Source organism: Pantherophis guttatus, chromosome 3, assembly GCF_059756535.1.
Source record: "Pantherophis guttatus breed Tessera chromosome 3, ASM5975653v1, whole genome shotgun sequence".
Classification (NCBI taxonomy): Eukaryota; Metazoa; Chordata; class Lepidosauria; order Squamata; family Colubridae; genus Pantherophis; species Pantherophis guttatus.
Window position 1 is genome coordinate 116,507,847 of NC_142065.1, and position 22,250 is coordinate 116,530,096.

General features: G+C 43.8%; 1 protein-coding gene across 6 annotated transcripts in view; it reads right to left on the minus strand.

Annotated features, from left to right (window-relative positions):
- HDAC3 (histone deacetylase 3) overlaps positions 1–22,250 on the minus strand; it is a 187,172-nt gene that overhangs the window by 11,624 nt on the left and 153,298 nt on the right. For 4 of the 6 annotated variants that reach the window (XM_060686756.2, XM_087891208.1, XM_087891206.1 and 1 more), the window contains 8 exons: positions 19,871–19,927; positions 19,731–19,786; positions 17,198–17,331; positions 16,959–17,039; positions 16,788–16,861; positions 16,586–16,650; positions 14,805–14,894; positions 14,564–14,622 (listed from right to left, as the gene is read on the minus strand). In XM_060686756.2, coding sequence (XP_060542739.1) covers positions 14,564–14,622; positions 14,805–14,894; positions 16,586–16,650; positions 16,788–16,861; positions 16,959–17,039; positions 17,198–17,331; positions 19,731–19,786; positions 19,871–19,927 — 616 coding nt within the window. The remainder of the gene's footprint in view (positions 1–14,563; positions 14,623–14,804; positions 14,895–16,585; positions 16,651–16,787; positions 16,862–16,958; positions 17,040–17,197; positions 17,332–19,730; positions 19,787–19,870; positions 19,928–22,250) is intronic. The other 2 variants (XM_060686757.2, XM_087891207.1) reach the window with 1 other exon arrangement.

Consider the following 22,250-nt stretch of genomic DNA (forward strand, 5'->3'; position numbering starts at 1 on the left):
AATGCAGAAGGGCCAACCTGACTGCACGCAGCTCGAGCAGATTTATGCTGCTCAGACATTCTGTAAGCGACCACTGACCCTGCGCTACCAGGTTGCAGAGGTGCGCCCCCCAGCCTCGAAGGCTCGCGTCGGATGTTAAGGTAAGTCTCTCCGGTTCTAGAAAGTCGCAGCCCTCGAGGATTGCCGGAGACGTCCACCAATCCAGAGATAGACAGACCTGAGGAGGTAAGTACACGGGGTGACTCGAGGAGGACTGGCCCGACCGCTGGAATGGAAGAAGGAACTACTGTAATGCTTGGGAGTGTCTGCGTGCCCACGGAATGATGCTGTAACAAGACACCATTTTCCCGAGCAGTTGTGCCAGATGGATCAGTGGAACCCTCTCCAGGCCCTGGACTTGTTGAATTAAGTCGAAGATGCTCTGAACTCTGTCCGGGGACAGGAACACTTGCCCCTTGGCTGAGTCTATTAATGCCCTGAGATGTATGAGTCTTGTGGCGGGGATCAGGTGACTCTTCTCAAAATTTATCGAGAACCCATGGCATTGGAAGGACTCCAGAACGAAAATCCTGTCGCGTGATGCCTGATCGTGAGATGATGAAAGGATCAGCACATCGTCGAGATAGCACATTATTCTCACCGGTAGGAGCCGTAACATGGCTGCCACCACCGCCACCAGCTTCGTGAAAGTGCGGGGTGCAGAGGACAGGCCAAATGGCATAGCCCGATACTGGAAGTGCTGTCCGGTGTATTCGAATCTCAGATACCGTCTGTGAGCCGGGTGCACCGGGACATGTAGGTAAGCCTCTCTTAAGTCCACCGACTGAAGGAAGTCTCCTTGTCGTACCCCTGCCAGTATCGACCGGAGAGAGTGCATTTTGAACCTGCGGTAGCGAACCAAGAGATTTAAGAGTTTCAAATTCAGGATACCCCTCCAGCCTCCCGAACTTTTGGGCATCAGAAAAAGTGTCGAGTAAAAGCCCGACCTGTGTTGATCTGTCGGCACTGGTTCTTTAGCTTTGATGTGGAGCAGGTGGGCAATTTTCTGTAGCATAAGCTGGTGACGATCAGGAGAAGTTGGCACCTGACCAGGCACAAAGCGACTTGGCGGAAGCCCCACAAATTCGAGAGATAGACGAAATGGTGCACCGCACCCAAGAGTCCGAAGTCGAACGGGCCCATTGGCAATGGGAAAGTTGAAGTCGCCTGCTGATGGGACCTGTCGATAGCGAGTCATTTGCCTCTGCGGGCCTGCCTGTAGTTGGAGCCACAAAATGGCCGCTTAGCTTGTTGTTGGAATTGCCTCGTTCACGAAAGGAATCCCTTCCTTGTGAGCGGTCAGTCCCAGAAAACGAGGATCTGCGGGAGAAAGACCCGCCTGTGCCAGGAAAGGACCGAAATGGCTGATGTTGGCTATACGGTGTGTAACGCCTGTCAGAACGGCGGTAGGAAGAAGGAAGCACCTTCCGTTTTTCTCTGTCCTCTATTAGTAGCAGTTCCAAAGCTGCCCCAAACAGGTTGGGGCCTTGTACGACGCAGATGCCAGCCTCCATTTTGCTTTAAGATCTGCCTTCCAATGGCGCAGCCAGAACAAATGCCTGGAGGAGACTGTGGATGCTAGAGCACGGGATGCAAACTTCACCGAATTCAACGAAGCATCCACAGAGTACTCGGTGGCTGCAACAATCTTATTTATATCCTGATGTAGTCTAGTCTCCTCCGGTGGGAGACGCTGTTGAAGTTGCTTCAGCCATATGAGCGAAGCTCTAATAAAGAAAGAAGTTGCAGTCGCAGTCCTGATCGCCCAAGCCACTGCCTGGTGTGATTTGCAAAAAGCCAGTTCCGCCCAACAGTCCTCCGCCTTCAGCCTGTCTAGAGAGTCAGTCGAAACAACGTAATTGGAAGACAAGGACGCCACCGGGACATCTACTGTTGGAAGGGCCAAAAGGTCCTCAAGGTCCGGAGCTGCGCAATACAGTTTTTTGTCAAGAGTACTGGGTGAGGTTAACGAATCAGGTTGACCCTAAGGGGCCTGCAGCACGTCCAGGAACAGCCGGGGGGACGGAAGAGTGGAACAGAGTGTCGTGAGGCCCCATGGAAGCTGAGGCACCCGACAAGTCAACCCCCGGGGCGCCCAAATTGGTTGTAAGTCGAGCCTTGTGCAGAAGTGACTTAAACATGGACGGGCGAAACAAGCCTGTAAAGGCTGGGTTGTCTGGAGGTAAGTCGTCATCGTCTGAAAATTCAATGTCCTCAGGGCATTCCTCACCCTGGTCTGAGTCAGCCTGAGCACAAGAGGTCGCCTTCCTTGTGACATGGGACGATGAAGCCTGCTGATGCTGTTGGGCAGGCTGCCCTGCCAAGGTCTGCAGTGGAAGTTGTGTTGCCTGATGAAGACCAGCTGCTAGGAAGGATGAAAAGGCAGATGAGAGGATAGCCTGCAAATCCATCGGCGCTGTAGGAGAGGGCCCGTCCAGACCACGAAGGCCAGCAGCCGTGGCCTCAGGCAATCTACGGGAAGGCCTCTGCGAAGAAGCCAAACCCGCTCCCGACACATCCGGCAAAGACTGGGACACTCCTTTGGAAAGTCTTAGTGGCTGGACAGGCTGTGTGGTCTCCTGTAGGTCACGGTCAGGTGAAGAGGCCGGAGACTCGGAAGAGGGAGTGATCCCGGCCACAGAAGTTGAGGCAGCACGTTGAGGGGCGCCGGTGTCAAGGCCCACTTTGGCTACAGCCGCACGTCGTGCCTTGTCCCATTGACGTTCGAGGGCGTTATGACGGCGTTGGGCATCTTTGTCAAGGCCCTTGGAATCATGGGATTTGCGGTTGGAGGCCTCAGACCACTTCCCTGAAGACTTCTTAGCCCACTTAGATGGACTGTGTGCTGGGCTCAGTTCAGGCTCAAGGTCGGACGATAATGGAGAGTCCGCCATGCCACCTTTCAGACTCAGAGTCTGTCAAGAGGAGGTGCTTCAATTATTAATTATTTATTGTTTTTTTTTAAACAAGCAAACAAACTATTTACATTAACTGTCCACACTTATGACCAGTGGATGTCAGCCGCCAAGCAGAAAAAAACGCCCAAATTAAGGCTGCCAGCTGGCGCAAAGTCCACGATTTGGCTCCCAAGCAGAAGAACGACCAAATGTCAGATGACCTTCTATCTCCGCAGGGCCTGTGATGAACGCTGCCCTAGAAGCCAGCAAAATGGTGGTCGCAATGGAAATGATGAGCCAAAATGGCGGGTGCTCCGAGTCTTTACAAAATGGCGTCTGCTGCACTCGGTAGCCACAGAAGGTCTATTATTCAGTCCCATGCCGACAAGGAGTTAAACAAGGCGCGATCGAAATAGCGCCAATCACCTCACCACATCCATGATGTTGGCTACAAGAAGGGATCCGTAGCGGAGGGCGCACCGCAGTAGTGACGCTCCTCCGAAACCGGCGAAGGCAGCTCCCGACAGTTTAAGAATTGCGGCAAGCCTGCGCACTGAAACTGTCGCCTCCGATGCCGCCTGCTCAATGAAACAATGCACAGGGAGCGCACCGCCAAGGTGACGCAACCCCGGAGCCGCCGATAATAAAAATAAGAGCAGTGGCGATAGCGGCAAGCCTGCACGCCCAGCCCACGCTCGCGGTTAAAGTAAAGGAGCAGGATCTGCCCCGAAGAGTCGGAATTCAGCAGCTGCGATCTTCTGAGGCGTGGGCGGCCCAGAGCCCCAGACACACCACACTCAACTAGCAACCCAGTCACTTGTATTCCAACCGTGCAAGGAAAAATCAAAATTAAAGGAAAAACCTAAACGGAAAAAAACCAGAAACCTAGGGAGAGCAATTTAAAATAAATCCAATTTTCCACAGCTCTGAAATTCATGTCAGCTCTTGTCAGTAACTGAGTGATAGACTGGAGGACTATGGGATTGGAGGCGTGGCTTGATAGGGAGAGTTTAATCAGCTCTCACTCAGTTAGAGTCAAGTTCTGAGGGAAGATCCCAGCCATGGACAGTGGGAGCAGCGCTCAGGAAAATGGACAATAAGCTTTAAAACAGAAGTATCATATAAATGAAAGGAAAAAGGAAAAAAGAAGTGAGGAGAGCTGTGTAAATTTGGACTGGACTATAAAACTGATTTGATATTTTTAAAAGCTAAAAAGAAAAAGAGAAGCTAAATAAGATTGTTGATGCAGATTGAAACAAAATGGATACTTGTTTGACAGTTGGTAACTGTGGATTGCAGAGAGACACCTTCAGGAGTAAAAAGTGATAATTGCAACTTGGTCTTTGTTTTGGAAAATTGTGAATTTTACAGATAAAAGCCGTGAGAACTTTTGGGGGAGGATTTCTTTGTCTCCAAGCGGCTGGATTTTGGAGGGGGAAAAAATGTGGAATACAACGGAACTTTTATAATTGGAATAAGATAAACTCAAAAAGAATAAAATGGCGCAGGAAATTAGAGAAAAGATTAAATTGATGTTCTTGCCGTGGAAAATGGAAATAAGAGAAATAATTATAATGTTACATGGAAGACTAAAATTTGAGGACATAAAAGCTGAAATGGAGCATACGCAAGCAGACAAGAAAATGAAGGCCGAGAAGTAAGACATAGAGATTGAAAATAGAGAAGACAAAGACAAAATGATTAAATATGAAGAAGTTACTGAACATGTGGATAATAATAATAAAAAGGAGGTTTTTAGGAATTACATTGGGATTAACAATGAAAAAAATAAAGATGATTATGCTGGGATTAACAGTGGAATGACAAAAGAAAAAGGTTGGAAAATATAGTAATAATAAGAAGGAGGTTTTTAGAGATTACACTGGGATTAACACTGAAAAAAAATAAAGATGATTACACTGGGATTAACAGTGGAAAGATAAAAGGTTGGAAAATACTAGGGAATATAGAGCAAAATAGAAGAGTCCAGGACTTTGATTTAGTGATTATATTGAGATTAACAATGGTAAAATAAGAGAAAGAGAAAAGAGAGGGGAAACAACAGGACAGATAGGGCAAAATAAGGGAGAGAGAAAGGAAGATAGAAATGAGAGAAGAATATGTTATAGATATCTAGAATGGAAATATGGATTGAAGCTAAAATATATGAAAATTAGATTATGTAAAAAGAAAATATATCAATGGGCATAATGAATTATTTATTTATTTATTGTTTATATATATATATATATATATATATGCGATATTTTTGCAATCAGGGTTTTTTCCTATGTTGAAAGATGTTAAACTGGCCATGGTGGGATGAAATCTCTATTCATCACTTTCAGACCTGTCAGACATTTTATGTTGTTTCTTCTGTGACTTATGGGAGACTGGGATAGCACTATTTCGGCCTTTTTAGACCTCTTCAGCCAGACACACCCATATTTTGTGACTCCTCCCTGTAGAGGTCAAATATTTATTTCTTTTGATTCATAGGTATAAATGTGCGATATTTTTGCAATCAGGGTTTTTTTCCTATGTTGAAAGATGTTAAAATGGCCATGGTGGGATGAAATCTCTATTCATCACTTTCATCCCACCATGGCCATTTTAACATCTTTCAACATAGGAAAAAACCCTGATTGCAAAAATATCGCACATTTATACATATATATATATATATATATATATATACACACACACACATACACACACCGCCCTTCTCCCGAAGGACTCGGGGCGGTGAACAGCCAACAGATAAAACACAAGAAATACAAAATTTAAAAACAGTATTAAAATCCAATTAAATTAATTTGGCCCACAATTAAAAACACCCCTGTATTAAGACCCATAATTAAACAATTTAAAAATTAAAACAATTTAAAAGAGTTAGGCCAGCCTGGCTTGCTGGAATAAAAACGTCTTTAGGGAACGGTGAAAGGTGCGAAGATCCGGGATCCGCCGGGGGCAGCTCATTCCAGAGGGTAGGTGCCCCCACAGAGAAGACTCTCCCCCTGGGGGCCACCAGTCGACATTGTTTGACCGACGGCACCCTGAGGAGCCCCTCTCTGTGGGAGCGTACTAGTCGGTGGGAGGCTATCAGTGGCAGAAGGCGGTCTCGTAAATACCCGGGTCCCAAGCCATGGAGTGCTCTAAAGGTGGTAACCAATACCTTGAGGCGCACCCGGAAGAACACCGGGAGCCAGTGCAGCTCGCGCAGGAGAGGTGTTACATGGGAGCGCCAAGTCGCCCCCATAACCACCCGCGCGGCCGCATTCTGGACCAGCTGGAGCCTCCGGGTGCTCCTCAAGTGGAGCCCCATGCAGAGAGCATTACAGTAGTCCAGGCGGGATGTGTCTAGAGCCTGAATGACCGTGCGTAAGGCATCCCGATCCAGAAAGGGCGAATCAGGCAAACCTGATAAAAACACAGCCACAGCCGTCATATGCTCTTCTAAAGACAGCCGTGTATCCAGGAGGACGCCCAAGTTGCGAGCCCTCTCTGTGGGGGCCAACGACTCGCCCCCAATAGTCAGCGATGGCACCAACTGACTATATCGTGATGCCGGAAGCCACAGCCACTAGGTCTTGGATGGGTTGAGCCTGTTCCTCCCCATCCGGATCCGCACGGTCTCCAGGCATCGGGACATCACATCAAGGGCATTGTTGAGGTGGTCCGGGGTGGAGATGCACAGCTGAGTGTCATCAGCATACAGATGGCACTTCACCCCGAAACCACGGATGATCTCACCCAGTGGCTTCACACAAATGTTGAACAAAAGGGGCAAGAGAACTGACCCTTGCGGCACCCCACACACAAGGCGCCTCGAGGTCGATCTCTGTCCCCCCGTCAACATGAACTGCGACCGGTCAGAGAGGAAGGAGGAGAACCACCGCAACACGGTGCCCCCTATCCCCAGCCCCTCCAATCGGCGCAGCATGATACTATGGTCGATGGTATCAAAAGCCGCTGAGAGATCTAATAGGACCAGGACAGAGGAACAACCCCTGTCCCGAGCCATCCAGAGATCATCAACCAACGCGACCAATGCCGTTTCCGTGCTGTGCCCAGGCCTGAAGCCCGACTGGAACGGATCCAGATAGACTGTTTCCTCCAGGTACCGGGGAAGCTGTCATGCCACCACACTTTCAACAACCTTTGCCACAAAGCAAAGGTTGGAGACTGGACAATAATTCGCTAATACAGCCGGGTCCAGGGAAGGCTTCTTAAGGAGGGGCCTCACCACCACCTCCTTCAAGGCGGTGGGGAAGTAACCCTCACTCAAAGAAGCATTAATAATCCCCTGGAGCCAGCCTCGTGTAACCTCCCGGGAGGCCAGCAACAACCAGGAGGGACACGGGTCCAATAAACATGTGGCCGCACTAAGCCTGCCCAGAATCCTGTCCACGTCCTCGGGAGCCACTGGATCAAACTCCTCCCAGATAACATTCTCAAGGCCCGCCTCGGTCACCCTGCCTGAAACTACCCAGAGACCAGCCCTTCCCGAATCTGAGCAATTTTGTCATGCAGATATTGCACAAAGTCCTCAGCTCTACTCTGTAAGGGGTCTTCCCTTGCTCCCAGATGAAGTAGGGAATAGGTCACCCTAAAAAGGGTGGCTAGGTGGTTATCTGCTGACGTGATAAGAGTGGAAAAATAGTCAAATTTTGCCGCTTTTATCGCCACTAGGTAGGTCTTAATATGAGACCTCACCAGTGTCCGGTCGGATTCGGATTGGCTAGCCCTCCAACCGCTGTCTAGGCGCTTCATTCCGGCGCTTCATTTCCCTCAGCTCCTCAGAGAACCAGGGAGCCACACGGGATCGGCACCAGGTCAGAGGCCGCAAAGGCACGACGCGATCCAAGGCTCCGGCGGCCGCCCTATCCCAGGCGGCCACCAGGTCTTCGGTCGAGTCATGAGCCAGAACCTCAGGGAATGGCCCAAGCTCTCTCTGGAATCCATCCGGATCCATCAGGCGCCTGGGGCGGAATCACCTAACTGGTTCCGCCTCCCTGCGGCCGGGGGGGGTAGCGGTACGGAAGTCCAGTTGAAGGAGTGAATGATCTGACCATGACAAGGGCTCAATGACTAGGTCCCCTACTTCTAGATCATTCAGCCACTGACCTGAGACAAAAATCAAGTCCAGAGTGTGTCCCCCCGTGTGAGTAGGGCCATGAACTAACTGGGACAGGTCCATAGCCATCATGGAAGCCATGAACTCCTGAGCCACTTCCGACGTTTCACCGACAGATGGCAGATTGAAATCCCCCATGACCATAAGTCTGGGCGTATCAACCGCCACCCCGGCTATTATGTCGAGCAGCTCGGGCAGGACCGCTGCCACATGGCAGGGAGCCAGGTACACCATCAGCAGACCCATCTGAACCCCACGGCCCCACTTCACAAGGAGGGACTCACATCCAGCTATCTGAGGTACAGTGGCCTCCCTTGGACCAAGATCTTCCTTTATAACAACCGCCACCCCACCACCCCTGCCCTGAGCCCTCGGCTGATGGAATGCACGGAAACCTGGTGGGCACATTTCAACGAGGGGAACCCCCCCCCTCCTGACTCAACCAGGTCTCAGTAACACCTGCCAGGTCCGCACCCCCCTCCTGTACAAGATCACAAATGAGGGGAGCTTTATTTACAACGGATCTGGTGTTGCACAACATCAGCTGAAGGCCCTGAGGGTCTGAGCAACCCAGGAAACAAGAAGGGCGTTGGGGGCTGGAGCGCGCAATTGCTCGAAGATAGCGAGTACGCACTCTCCTAACATGATATGGCCTCCCGCTCCCGCCATATCTGCTCCTCCCCCTCAGTACCGATGGAGCAACCCTCACCCGTATGGAAACTGGCCCCCTCCTTAGCCCCCAACACCGCACCCCCCTGTGATGTGATCCCCTGCCGGACTAGGCCCTACCCCCCCACAACCCTCCCACCTTCTGGATCCCCTTAAAATTTGATTAAAAACTCTAATTAAAAAACCCCTCAAGCCCCGCTTTGAAGCATACTACCACTCGGGGTTCCAAAACCCGTCCTTGAGGTAGGCCTTTGATAGATAAGAAGGCCATGTCCGCGAGAGGGGAGCATCTCGCAGCAAGAGGAGGTCCGCCGAAGTATAGGCCAGTCTATAAACATGGGAGGTGGTTAAGGGCGACTATAGGTGCCGGAGATGGTAGTGCCGGGAGGAGTAGGTGTAATGCAGCTGAGCATAGGGCAACCGAGGAAATCCACCACTCTCTCACAGCGATGGAAAGTCAACAAGCACCTGCAATGATTTTGTCCGGGGGGAAATTAACCGCAGCCGCCCTCTCATGGCAATTAGGCGGCAGAAGAGCCGCCAGCGGAGTCATGGTCCATCCTTCCGGACTGAGGCAGCAGAAATTGTCCAAGACTTTCAACACCGAGGCCCATAGCCCGCTGTCCCTCTTCACAATGCTGAGGCCAATAAAAAGGCGATGGAAGGAGGCCAAGATGTAACAAACACAGTACCAGAGGGAAGGAAATCAGATGGCAATACAAATGAGGAGGGTGATGATATAAGGTCCCAAAACAGCTGAGGCAGGCAAGAATGGTCTGGCCAAAGCAAGTCAGGACAGCAGTCAAGGGAGGCCACAAAAAAAGGGGGGGGCATTTCAAGGAGGAGACAGGAATAGACAGTTGTCAATTAATTTTTACTGAGATGTTGGATGGTATTAATTGAGAAAATTGATGGCTATAATAATTGGTATATTGTTTAAATACCTATAACAATTGTAATGATTTGAATATTTTCAATAATACATTTATTTAAGCAAAAAGAAAAGAACATTGAAATGATGTAGGATTATGATTTACTAAATAAAACTCATTCAAATTAGTTTTTATACAAATGGTATTGTTAAATAGACAGAATTTAGGGAAATAATCGTGAATTGTGTTATGTTGTGTTATTCGAACTAAGAACTCTGTTTAAATGTTAAATTGGTATATTTTCAAGACTAGAGATAAGATTCAAATTTGATGAAGTAATAATTAAATAAAGATTTAATGAATATTATATGAAGTAATAATAAAATGTAAGGAAGTTCTAGAAATGGAAATAAGATTTAGAAATATAAACATGTTTGAACTGTATTGTTAATAGTGAGTACTTAGGGTAAGAATTGTGTAATGTATCATGAGGTATTAATTGAATCAAGATTTAAGGTGGATTAATAGAAGGGTAATTGCTTTGATTAAGTTAATATGACTTAGCTTTCTATAAGATGGTAATAGTTGAGATATGTGATAAGTGTTATGGCAAAAATAGAATATATAAAATTCTGTTAAAGATGAACAAAAAGTTGTATAAATTTAAGACCGGATCAATGCTCTGTTCCGAAAAGATGTATTGTATGTTTATTTGTGTGTTTAAAAAAAATATTTTTTTTGCAAAAAATAAATAAATAAACAAAGCAAACTTAAGGAAAGAGCTACCAAAATACTTTCAGCATGTCAATTGTCCCACTAGAGGCAAGAATACTTTAGACCATTGCTACACAACATTAAAGATGCTTATCAGTCCTTATCATAAGCAGCTGTGGGACACTCTGATCATTGCATGATTCACCTTGTACCTGCTTACAGGCAAAGACTTAAAACCACAAAACCAACAATTAAATTAGTGAAGATCTGGATGGAGGAGGCAAAGTTAAGGCTACAGGCCTGCCTTGACTGCACTGATCGGAATGTTTTTGAAAGTACCTCTGCAGACTTACAGTTGCAAGAAAAAGTATGTGAATCCCTTGGGATTACATGGAATTTTGCATGAATTGGTCATAAAATGTGCTCTGAACTTCATCTAAGTCACAACAATAGAAAAACATAGTCTGCTTAAAATAATACTACACAAACATTAGATGTCGCCATGGTTTAATTGAACATAACATGTAAACATTCACAGTGCAGGGAGGAAAAAGTATGTGAGCCCCTAGCCTAATGACTTCTCCAAGAGCTAATTGGAGCCAGGAGTGAGCCAACCTTGACTCCAATCAGTGTGATGATATTGCATGTGTTGCTGACAGCTGTCCTGCCCTTTAAAAACACACACCTGTTTTGGGTTTACTGGTTTCAAGAAGCACTGTCTGATGTGAACCATGCCTCGCAGAAAAGAGCTCTCAGAAGATCTACGATCAAGAATTGTTGACTTGATGAAGCTGGAAAGGGTTACAAAAGTATCTCCAAAAGCCTTGATGTTTATGTGTCCACGGTAAGACAGACTGTCTACAAATGGAGAAAGTTTAGCACTGTTGCTACTCTCCCTAGGCGTGGTCGTCCTGTAAAAATGACAGCAGGAGCACAGCGCAGAATGCTTCATGAGGTAAAGAAGAATCCTAGAGTGTCAGCTAAAGACCTACAGAAATCTCTGGCACATGCTAACATTTTTGTTGACACATCTACAATAAGGAAAACATTAAACAAGAATGGAGTACATGGGAGGACACCACGGAGGAAGCCATTGCTGTCCAAAAAAAATATTGCAGCACGTTTGAAGTTTGCAAAAGAGCACCTGGATGTTCCACAGCACTACTGGCAAAATATACTGTGGATAGATGAAACCAAAAATGAGTTGTTTGGGAAGAACACACAACACTATGTGTGGAGAAAAAAAGGCACAGCACACCAACATCAAAACCTCATCCCCACTGTAAAACATGGCAGAGGGAGCATCATGGTTTGGGGCTGCTTTGCTGCCTCAGGGCCTGGACGGAATGTTGTCATTGATGGGAAAATGAATTCCAGAGTTTATCAAGACATTTTGCAGGAAAACGTACGACCATTTGTCCGCCAACTGAAGCTCCGCAGAGGATGGGTGATGCAACAGGACAATGACCCAAAGCATACAAGTAATTCAACAAAAAAAATGGCTTCAACAGCACAGAATACGCCTTCTGGAGTGGCCCAGTCAGAGTCCTGACCTCAACCCGATTGAAATGCTGTGGCATGACCTTAAGAGAGCGATTCACACCAGACATCCCAAGAATATTGCTACACTGAAACAGTTTTGTGAAGAGGAGTGGTCCAAAATTATTCCAGATCGTTGTGCAGGTCTGATCTGCAACTACAGGAAATGTTTGGTTGAGGTTATTGCTGCCAATGGAGGGTCAACCAGTTATTAAGTCCAAAGGTTCACATACTTTTTCCTCCCTGCACTGTGATTGTTCACATGTTATGTTCAATTAAACCATGGCAACATCTAATGTTTGTGTAGTATTATTTTAAGCAGACTGTGTTTTTCTATTGTTGTGACTTAGATGTAGTTCAGAGCACATTTTATGACCAATTCATGCAAAACTCCACGTAATCCCAAGGGGTTCACATACTTTTTCCTGCAACTGTAGATGAACTCACAGAGACTGTAACATCATATGTCAACTTCTGTGAAGACCTATGTGTACCCATCAGGAACTTGCGAATATACAATAATAACAAACCTTGGTTCACAGCTAAACTTAAGCAGCTATGTCGTTCCAAAGAGGAAAGCCTACAGAAAAGGCGATAAAATGCTGTACAATCAGGCCAGAAATGTATTAACAAGGGAGATCACAGCAGCAAAAAGAAGCTACTCTGAAAAGCTAAGGAATCAGTTCTCAACAAATGAACCAGCAAACATGTGTACAACTCTTAAAAAATATCACTGGTTACGGCAAACCTCCTTCCCAGGCTGAAGGAAATCAGCAACTGGCAGATGACCTGAACGTGTTTTACTGCAGGTTTGAAAGGAAACTACAGCCACCTATCTCCACAACCCCCATCTCAGACACACCAACAACAGCCAAGCCTCCTACAACTGACCCCATCCCATTGGGTTCACAACCCCTAGTGATCACAGAAAAGGAAGTGCAAGACCTATTTTACAGACAAAAGCAAGGAAAAGCTCCAGGCCCAGACAAGATAATTCCTTCTTGCTTAAAAGTCTGTGCTGACCAATTGGCCCCCATCTTCCCCTATATCTTCAATAAATCACTAGAGATGTGCTATGTTCCTTCTTGCTTCAAACGCTCTACTATCATCCCAGTGCCAAAGAAGCCCACCATCAAGGAACTGAATGACTACAGACCAGTTGCTCTAACATCTGTAGTCATGAAAACCTTTGAAAGGCTAGTGCTGTCCCACTTGAAAACCATCATGGATCCACTGTTAGACCCCTTGCAATTTGCATACCGAGCAAATAGATCAACAGATGATGCTGTTAATATGGCTCTGCACTACATCCTACAACATCTTGAATCTCCAAAGACCTACGCAAGGGTCCTCTTTGTAGACTTTAGTTCAGCACTCAATACCATCATTCCAGGTACACTTCTAACTAAGCTAAACCAGCTACAGGTACCTGAACACACTTGTAAGTGGATCATAACCTTCCTAACAAACAGGAAACAGCTGGTGAAGCTAAGCAGAATCACATCAGATACCTGTACAATTAGCACAGGGGCCCCCCAAGGCTGTGTGCTCTCCCCACCTCTTTTCTCTGTATACCAATGATTGCATCTCTAACAATCCATCTGTTAAACTACTGAAGTTCGCAGATGACACAATAATGATTGGTATCATTCGAGACAATGATGAATCAGCATACAGATGGGAGGTTGAACAACTAGCCTCGTGGTGTGACCGGAACAACCTGGAACTGAACACACTCAAAACTGTAGAAATGGTGGTCGACTTTAGGAGAAGCCCTTCCATACTTCCACCTCTCACAATACTAGACAACACAGTATCAACAGTAGAGACCTTCAAATTTCTAGGTTCTACCATATCGCAAGATCTAAAATGGACAGCTAACATCAAAAACGTCATCAAAAAAGCACAACAAAGAATGTTCTTTCTGCGCCAACTCAGAAAGCTCAAACTGCCCAAGGAGCTGCTGATACAGTTCTACAGAGGAATTATTGAGTCTGTCATCTGCACCTCTATAACTGTCTGGTTTGGTACTGCAACCCAACAAGACAGACACAGATTTCAGAGGATAATTAGAACTGCAGAAAAACCAATTGCTACCAACCTGCCTTCCATTGAGGACCTGTATACTGCACGAGTCAAAAAGAGGGCTGTGAAAATATTTACAGACCCCTCGCATCCTGGACATAAACTGTTTCAACTCCTACCCTCAAAATGACGCTATAGAGCACTGTACACCAGAACAACTAGACACAAGAACAGTTTTTTTCCGAATGCCATCACTCTGCTAAACTAATAATTCCCTCAACACTGTCAAACTATTTACTAAGTCTGCACTACTATTAATCTTCTCATCATTCCCACCACCTTCCACTTATAACTGTATGACTGCAATTTTGTTGTTTGTATCCTTACAATTTATATTGATATTGTTTCCTGATTGCTTATTTGTACCCTATGACTATCATTAAGTGTTGTACCTTATGATTCTTGACAAATGTATCTTTTCTTTTTATGTACACTGAGAGCATATGCACCAAGACAAATTCCTTGTGTGTCCAATCACACATGGCCAATAAAAAATTCTATTCTATTCTAAAATATAATAAAATTTATAGTATAGTATTGTTTATATAGCTGGCTAAGAAAAGGTTAAACTAATGATTGTTTATATTTTAATACAGAAAAACCTGACTTACCGCTATATGGAAGCTCTTCACTAATTGCTTCATCTACAAGCAATGATGTTTCATAAGTCCTGAAAGGAAAGGCAGACCATATCCATCAAGGTCATGTATCTATGCCACTTACTTACTTACTAATTTATTACATTTATTGGCTGCCCATCTTACCATAGGGTAACTCTGGACAGTTTACAATAACTTATAGACATGAAAGATGACTATCTCCAGCCTATCTCAATGCTCTTACAATACTCACCAGCATCGGGCCACATTGCGAACTGTATAACCACCGCCTCCTAATACCAGAAGGGGAATGTTGAAACTTTTTACATATTCCACACACTCCCTGGAATCCAAAGTTAGAATATTTATATTGGCATATACTTGGCATACACACATAAATAAAAATTGTGTGTGTGTGTGTGTGTGTGTGTGTACATGTAGCAATTTACTGTAAACGACTGCTGTTAAAATGATTTCAAAGTTGTTATCAAATCTATTTCGCTGAAGCTGGGAAATTGCTAAGCTAATAGGAGATTGCTAAAATATTTTTGAACAAATATTTGAACAAAGGACCTTATTAATTTAGGGAAAATCCACTGGGGACTGCGCAGAAGAAAAGGGCAGAAAGCTGAATAATTAGATCCAAAGACAAAAAGAAGGTGGTTGAGAGAGCTATCCTTTTTCTGAAGCTTGCTTTTCTGTCTCCAAAGTGGAAGAGTGTCAGCCCTTGCTGGAGTTTGAACCAATTACAGAGGACTTTGAAAGACACTACAGGCCCAGTTTTAATGCAATGAGAAAGTTACAATAATGTTTCTTGACAGCTAATATTAGAACTGGGAGAATAGATGCAGTGCAAGAACTAACTATGATCTCTTCATACTCTCTAAGACTGATATAGATTTTCACCTTTAAAATAAGCTCAGCACTGAAAATGAGTAACAGCTCTTAAGCAATTTGTATGCATGTGTGCAAAAGAAAGCAAAATGGCAGTCACAGATATTAAACAGATAGACTTCAAATTGAGCTGCCACCAGCAACATCACTGTGAAGAGCCTTGGCAGCGTATGACAACAGAATTGAAAATATACATAGTTTGTAAATAAACTACTCTTTCTGCTTAATTTATTAGTGAGGAAAACAACATGGTCAGCTAAAAACCAAGCAGACCACATTTAGTGTAACTTAAAACCCCAGCCACTTTGCAACCTAGCTTTAGAAAGGGAACCTGCTAAAAAAAGGACTAACAATATTTCCCAATTAACAAGAAATATTAAAAGCAGATATTTGACAACTAATTTCCAGATCAACAATTCTGACATTACTATTGCATTGGTAATATAAAATATCTCTTGGTATCTCAAATGCTATAGTTTCAGACTGCAACTATCAAGGGCAAAAAAGGAAAATAAAACAACCAAAAAAAGACATGATGTGTGATTGGATCTTCCAAAATTTTGCTCGTGCATCTGGTGTTTCATGTTTGATTAGAGGAATAACTCTTTTTTCCAATAGTCACACACCATGCAAATTCCTATCTAGCCTGCAAGCGAAAAACTAAAAGTACAGTACAGCGTCTATATTTTTTCCGCTGAGGTGCAAATACAGTGTGCAGTGATTTGGAATTGAAGGGAAAAAGATTATGCAGATGGCCCAGAAGCGCTCCATTGTATCTGCTGCCATTGTTTGAAGAAGCTGTGCTTTTTCCTATGCTCAAAGATGCAAATGGAAATTTAAGGAGATGCTCAAAGAAAATCTAAATCACCTTTTCCCTTTCAAATCCTGATTGCTACAAGTCAGCTCAATGGAAGATATATTTAAATATGATTGAAATAGCAGTAGAAATACATGTCTTTTTCTTGCAGGATGGTTGGCAGCACTTTTGGAAAAGTGTTTTATAATAAAAAGAGGGTAGAGGAGAATTTTGAGAGGTTTTAAAATCAGAACTTCAACAACATTAAATGAGAAAAAAAGCAGTCATATCCTTATTAGCCTAATTTGTTGTTTAATTTTTTATGGGTTATAAAATGGACTTACCCGTGTCCTCTTATACTGAGGTTAAAGCAGCCTAGGCGATCACAGCCTAACGAGTCAGCACCACACTTAAAGGGGTAAGCGGGAGAGATAAAAATGAGGAATAATGACAATTGAAATTTCTCAGCAAACCTACCCATTATTATTGTAGCCCTCCGTGAGTCCCTTCATATGACCACAAGGAACAGCCATCAAAAATTCTCACCTGCAACACTATACAAGTTGGCTGATAGAATTCCACCACTTGATTAATGACTGGCTGGAAGAGGTGTTTATAACCTTCCAAACAAAAAGACAAAGAAACCACTACTATAATTTTCCTGCTAAAATATGCACTGAAGATGGATAATCCAACAAGCCCCAGTGGAAGACTCACTTTGGTCATCAATGCCATCCCGCAAAGGTACATTTAGACAGTAATAGCGGCCACTCTCAGCTCCAACTTCATACATGTCACCTACATGTCAGTGTAGAATTCAAATAGGGGTACATATTAGAAAGCATTCATTTTCCATAAATGTGACATAGAATTTCAAATTCTTTCACATATTTATTAGCTGGCTAGTAGAATTCTGATTCTTAAAAACTGAAAAAGAACAGTAAAAGATTTTGTACCTGTACCAGGGAAAAAGTAATTCCCATATTTGTGAAATGATACTGTCATGACACGGTCTGTCAAGTAAAAAGCTTCCTGCACACCATCTCCATGATGGATGTCTATATCAATGTAAAGCACACGTGGATGGTACCTGTCAGAGAAAAAAAACTTTTCTGTGGGAAAAACCATATCTCCTAACATCGGTAAAACTTAAAGTCTCATTTATGAAAAATGTGTACTTATCACTAGTGTCACAGCAGCATCTCAGAGCTGCTGCAATTCTGACAACGCTGATCTAAATTGCCAGCACTTTAAAATCATACTGAAGAAAGAAAAATCTGTCCAGGATCACATTCTGTTAAATTGCAAAGCAGACAAAGGTGCTCATTTTCTATTTCAAGATTTTTCTCAATCATGCATCACCTTTATTTTCTCTGTAGTTGTAATACCCTCTTGTCTTTGTCACCCTCCTCTGACAATTGATTAAGAAGTTATTAAGTTTGGAGTGATGGTGTGTAGAGAATTTCTGAAGTTATGCCCAAAGTTAATACATTCCCTCTGAACTCAATAAGCAAGCAAAAACATCACCAGTACTTCTGCCAGAATTTAAAACATTAAACAACAAAAGGTAATTAATTAAGACTTTGATTTTAGAAAGTTATAAATGGATTAAGGGTCCAGATAAATTTGAAATAAAATTTTGGAATGCATTACACAGGTAGTTCTTACAGACTTACAACTGTTTAATGACAGTTCAGAATTACGATGGCCATGGATTGGGTGTTTTATGGCCCATAAAGCACTTCCAGCCATTACAAAACATTGCATCACCATCCAAGTTCACATGATCATGATCAGAGTGCTTGGCACCTGTTCATACTTAAAACTGGTTGCCAAGAGCCCTGAAATCATATGATCACCATTTGCAATCTTCTCTGCTAGCTTTCCCAGAAAGTCAACGGGGAAACCAGCAGGGAAGTTGCATGTTGCTGCTGCTGCCTGTCATAAAGCTGAGCTTCTCTCCTTGCTGGCAGCTCTTTGAGAATGAAAAGGCTGCTTGCCAGGAGGAAACCACATGGAATTTTCCCCACCCTGCCCTGAAAGGCAGCCCTTTTGAGAAAAAAAGGGTTGCTTGTGGAGGGGAACTTTTCCAGCAGGCTACAGAAATGGAAATCGGATCCCGAAGATCTGAGCTCCATTCCTGCAGCTCTCTGGAAGAATTCCCCTTCCAAGAAGATAGGGGAACTCCTCTGACAAAAGAAAAGGTCAGATCTTAAGTTCCTGCAGCCCACAGAGGAGTTCCCTTCTGCATCCAGACAGGAGCTGAACTCAACAGGTGACTCTTTCACTCCCTCTGGTTAATGACCAGGGAGATTGCTTAACTACTATAACCAGGAGTGCTGAGATTCTCATTGTTGACGAAAGCAATCATATGGGCCCCCTTCACTCAATAATGAAGATTCTGGTCCTAACTGTGGTTGAACATTGGGGATTACCATAAAGAATCCTTCCCCTGGGAAAGTGGACATTTTAATTTTTTTTCTAAGACATAATTAAAATAAACAATTTTAAAAATTGAACTCTAGAGGGAACTAAAGTTTTTAATTAAAGGAGAAGAATACATAAACCTAATTAACAGCTACAGAATTACACAAAACATTGTAACATTGGAAATACTGATGGACATTTTTGAAAAATGGAATCAGAAGTTAATATCAACAATATCAATAGCGATGCTGGTTTTATAGACAAACTGTCCAAAGATGTTATGGAAAAAACAGCAGAAAAGGAACAAGTTGACATTAAAAGTGGATCTACTAATGACAGGTTACAAGAATGATATGGAAAGGGATGTCTTATTAGGCATGTAAAAGAAATCAGTTGATGCTTTAAAAATCAAAAGAGAATTACAAATAATAAACAAATTGGATTTACAAAAGAGGTCTGTTAAAGTTGGATGAAAATTGTGAGAAAGAGTAAAAGAGAAATGAAAATAAATCAAGTTCTATGACATTACTTGAATGGACTAAAGACAGATTGTTAGAAGTAAAAGGAAGGAATAAAAAATTGGTTTATTTCAATAAGTGTCACAGGAGCAACTCAGACAACTGAGGAACAACTTTCTGACAACTCTTAATGGATTTGCTGACACCAGGACTGAAATTATATGCTTTATGGATTTGTTTACAGATAAGATGGGTCATGGGATGAAGACAAAATTGGTTGTAAATTAGAGGTGAAAAGTTACCATAATTGTTAAAAATTGTTGCGATCAATGTTGGAAGTCACTTTATATATATTTTTTCTCTTTCATTACTATATTCTTATCTCTTTTCTCTACATTTTTTTCTTTGCACTTTTTTATTCTTTCTACTTTTCTTTCTTTCTTTTAGTTTATGATGAATTCTGAGATGAGTTTTCCAACATTTTGTAATGTTTGGGCATTTTTAATTTTTAGCACATGGAAAGAGACCTCGTATATCTATATTTAGAACCCCAGGGGGACACTTTGTACTGTGGTGAATTATTCATGCAAACAAGAATACCTACTTGAGAAGCTCCAAAATGCCAATCACAATGTCATTCACGTAACAAAACCCAGAAGCCTGGAGAATGAAAATAAAGAAATTACTGTATGTTAGTTAAAAGGAACCACTATGCCTTCATAATGAAGCAGACTTGACTATTACCTCAAACTTCTTGGCATGATGCAGTCCTCCAGCCCAATTAATTGCAATATCACAAATCTAAGAATAGAAGAGAAATATTAACTTTGAAAAAAAGAATTATCGCAAAATGAAATATCTAAGATCACTAAAATCTATACCTTAATTTATTTCACTAGTCTGTATTATCCCCTTTTAATAAACTGCACTAGAAACATTGAATCATAGGCCTGAAAGGGACCTTGGGGATCTTCTAGCCAAACCCCCACCCAAGGCAAGAGACCTTATACTATGCCAGGACAAATCAATGTCCAATCTTTTCTTCAAAATATCCAGTGATGGGAGCACTCACTGTCAGGAAATTTCTTCTTAGTTCCAGGTTGGATGGCTCTGTATCCAAGCTTCCACTGATTGCTTCTTGTTCTATTCTTGGGTGCTTTGGAGAATATCACATTTCTTTTCTGTGAGTGCCCTTCATGCAGTGGTGGGATTCAACAGGTTCGCACCGGTTCAGCAGAACCGATACATAATTTTTTTGTTGAGTTCTGTGAACGGGTTAGACGTGTTCTGGAAAATCTGTATTTTCTGGAACACGTCTGGTTTTTGTTCAACTTCCTTCCAGGCGGGGGAAAAAAACCCTCCCCAAAAGTCCAAGAGAGGAGAGACGGAAACCTTTGATCACGTCACTCAGGCAAAACCTGTCTCAGGCAGCAGGGGCGGGGCCTGAGCATAAGGTGGCAGCCCAGGGCCAAAGCGCCAGCGGAGCTCCAGAGGGTCGGGGAGGGTGCTGAAGCGAGCGGGCGTCCTGGCTGCAGCGCCCATGCTGGCTGCCCCTTCCCAGCCAGAGCTGGAATGCCACCGCGTTTAAGTGCCGGTAGATGCTGCCCTTCCCTCCAGTAGGCTTGGGCAGCTGCTGGAGAGAAACGGGCCCATTTCAGCACCTAGTGCCCAGTTGCCCTCACGTCCCCCAAGCATTTCTTTGCCTACCTGATTTCCAGCTCCGTCCTGTTTCTCCATTGCATTTCTCGCCTTCCTGTGCAGGGAAACAAGTTTGTGGGACTAAAAAAAAAGTTCAATCAATCATTTCCAACTTCTCGCGGAAAAAAAAGATCTTGCAAAATTGGATTTGATTGATTGAACTTTATTTTTTTTAAGCTCCACAAACCTTTGTTTCCCTGTACATGACGGCGAGAAATGTGATGGAGAAACACGATGGAGCTGGAAATCAGGTAGCAAAGAAATGCTTGGGGGAAGAGAGGTCATCTGGGCGGTGGTTGGTGGGGCAAATTCTACAGCGCAGAGCTGCACTGCAATGGAGAAATGGGAAAATCGGCTGGCGCGGAGGGAAGGCCGCTTTCCCTCTTTCTTCTCCCTACTCCTCCTCCTTCCTTCATGCCGGCTATTCCATTTCCCATTTCTCCATTGCAGTGCAGCACCCAGGATCCACTTTTGATAGCAGTGTGTGTGTGTGTGTGTGTGTAATTTAACAACCGGTTTGCCCAGGGTTAGGTTGACCATTGCAGGAGGCTCATCCCGCATGTACGGTGGAGCTGCAAGACAGGGATGGGTCACACCTCCCCTGACGGTCAACCTGAGCCTGGGCGAACCGGTTGTTAAATTATTTGAATCCCACCACTGTCTTCATGTATTGGAAGACAGCTAACATGTCACCACTAATCATCTTTGTTAACAGAATAACAAGAGTTGGAAGGGACCTTATAGGTCATCTAGTCCAACCCCCCCGGTCCAAGCAGGAGACCCTACACCATTTCTGACAGATGGCAGTCCAGTCTCTTCTTGAAAGCTTCTAATGATGAAGCTCCCACAATTTCTGAAGGCAAGCTGTTGCATTAGTTGATTGTTCTCACGGTCAGAAAATCTCTCATTTCTCAGTTGAATCTCTCTTTGATCAGTTAATAAGCTAGACATACCTAGTTCCCTTAAGCGTTCATCATATACAAGTAATCCCCCATGTATGAAAGTGTCACTGCGTTATTTTATTTACCAGCTGAGCTCATTATTTTTGGACTAATAGACTTACTGTAGTTTGCCAAGTTCCTTATCAGTATTTTACTACGCATGTCCGCATTCTTTCACTTGCTTCACACACTCCTTCCTTTGTTCTCTTGCCAGAGGTCCGGCTGGACCGGCAGGAGACCTCGCTTGCCAAAATGTAGCAATTATCTTTCTTAGTTAGTGAGGTGTTTTATTTTCTTTATAACAAATAAATGAGTTTTATTAGAGAACTTTTCTTCGGGATTTCTTTTCAGAATATTGCAACAAGGAATAAGCCACGATCCATCCTCTAACCAGGGTGATTTGTCCCAGAGCCAAACATGGGATTAATCAATGCCCTGACATCTGGTAGCTCGGACGGTTGATTTATGGCTTTTTTCCTTGTTTT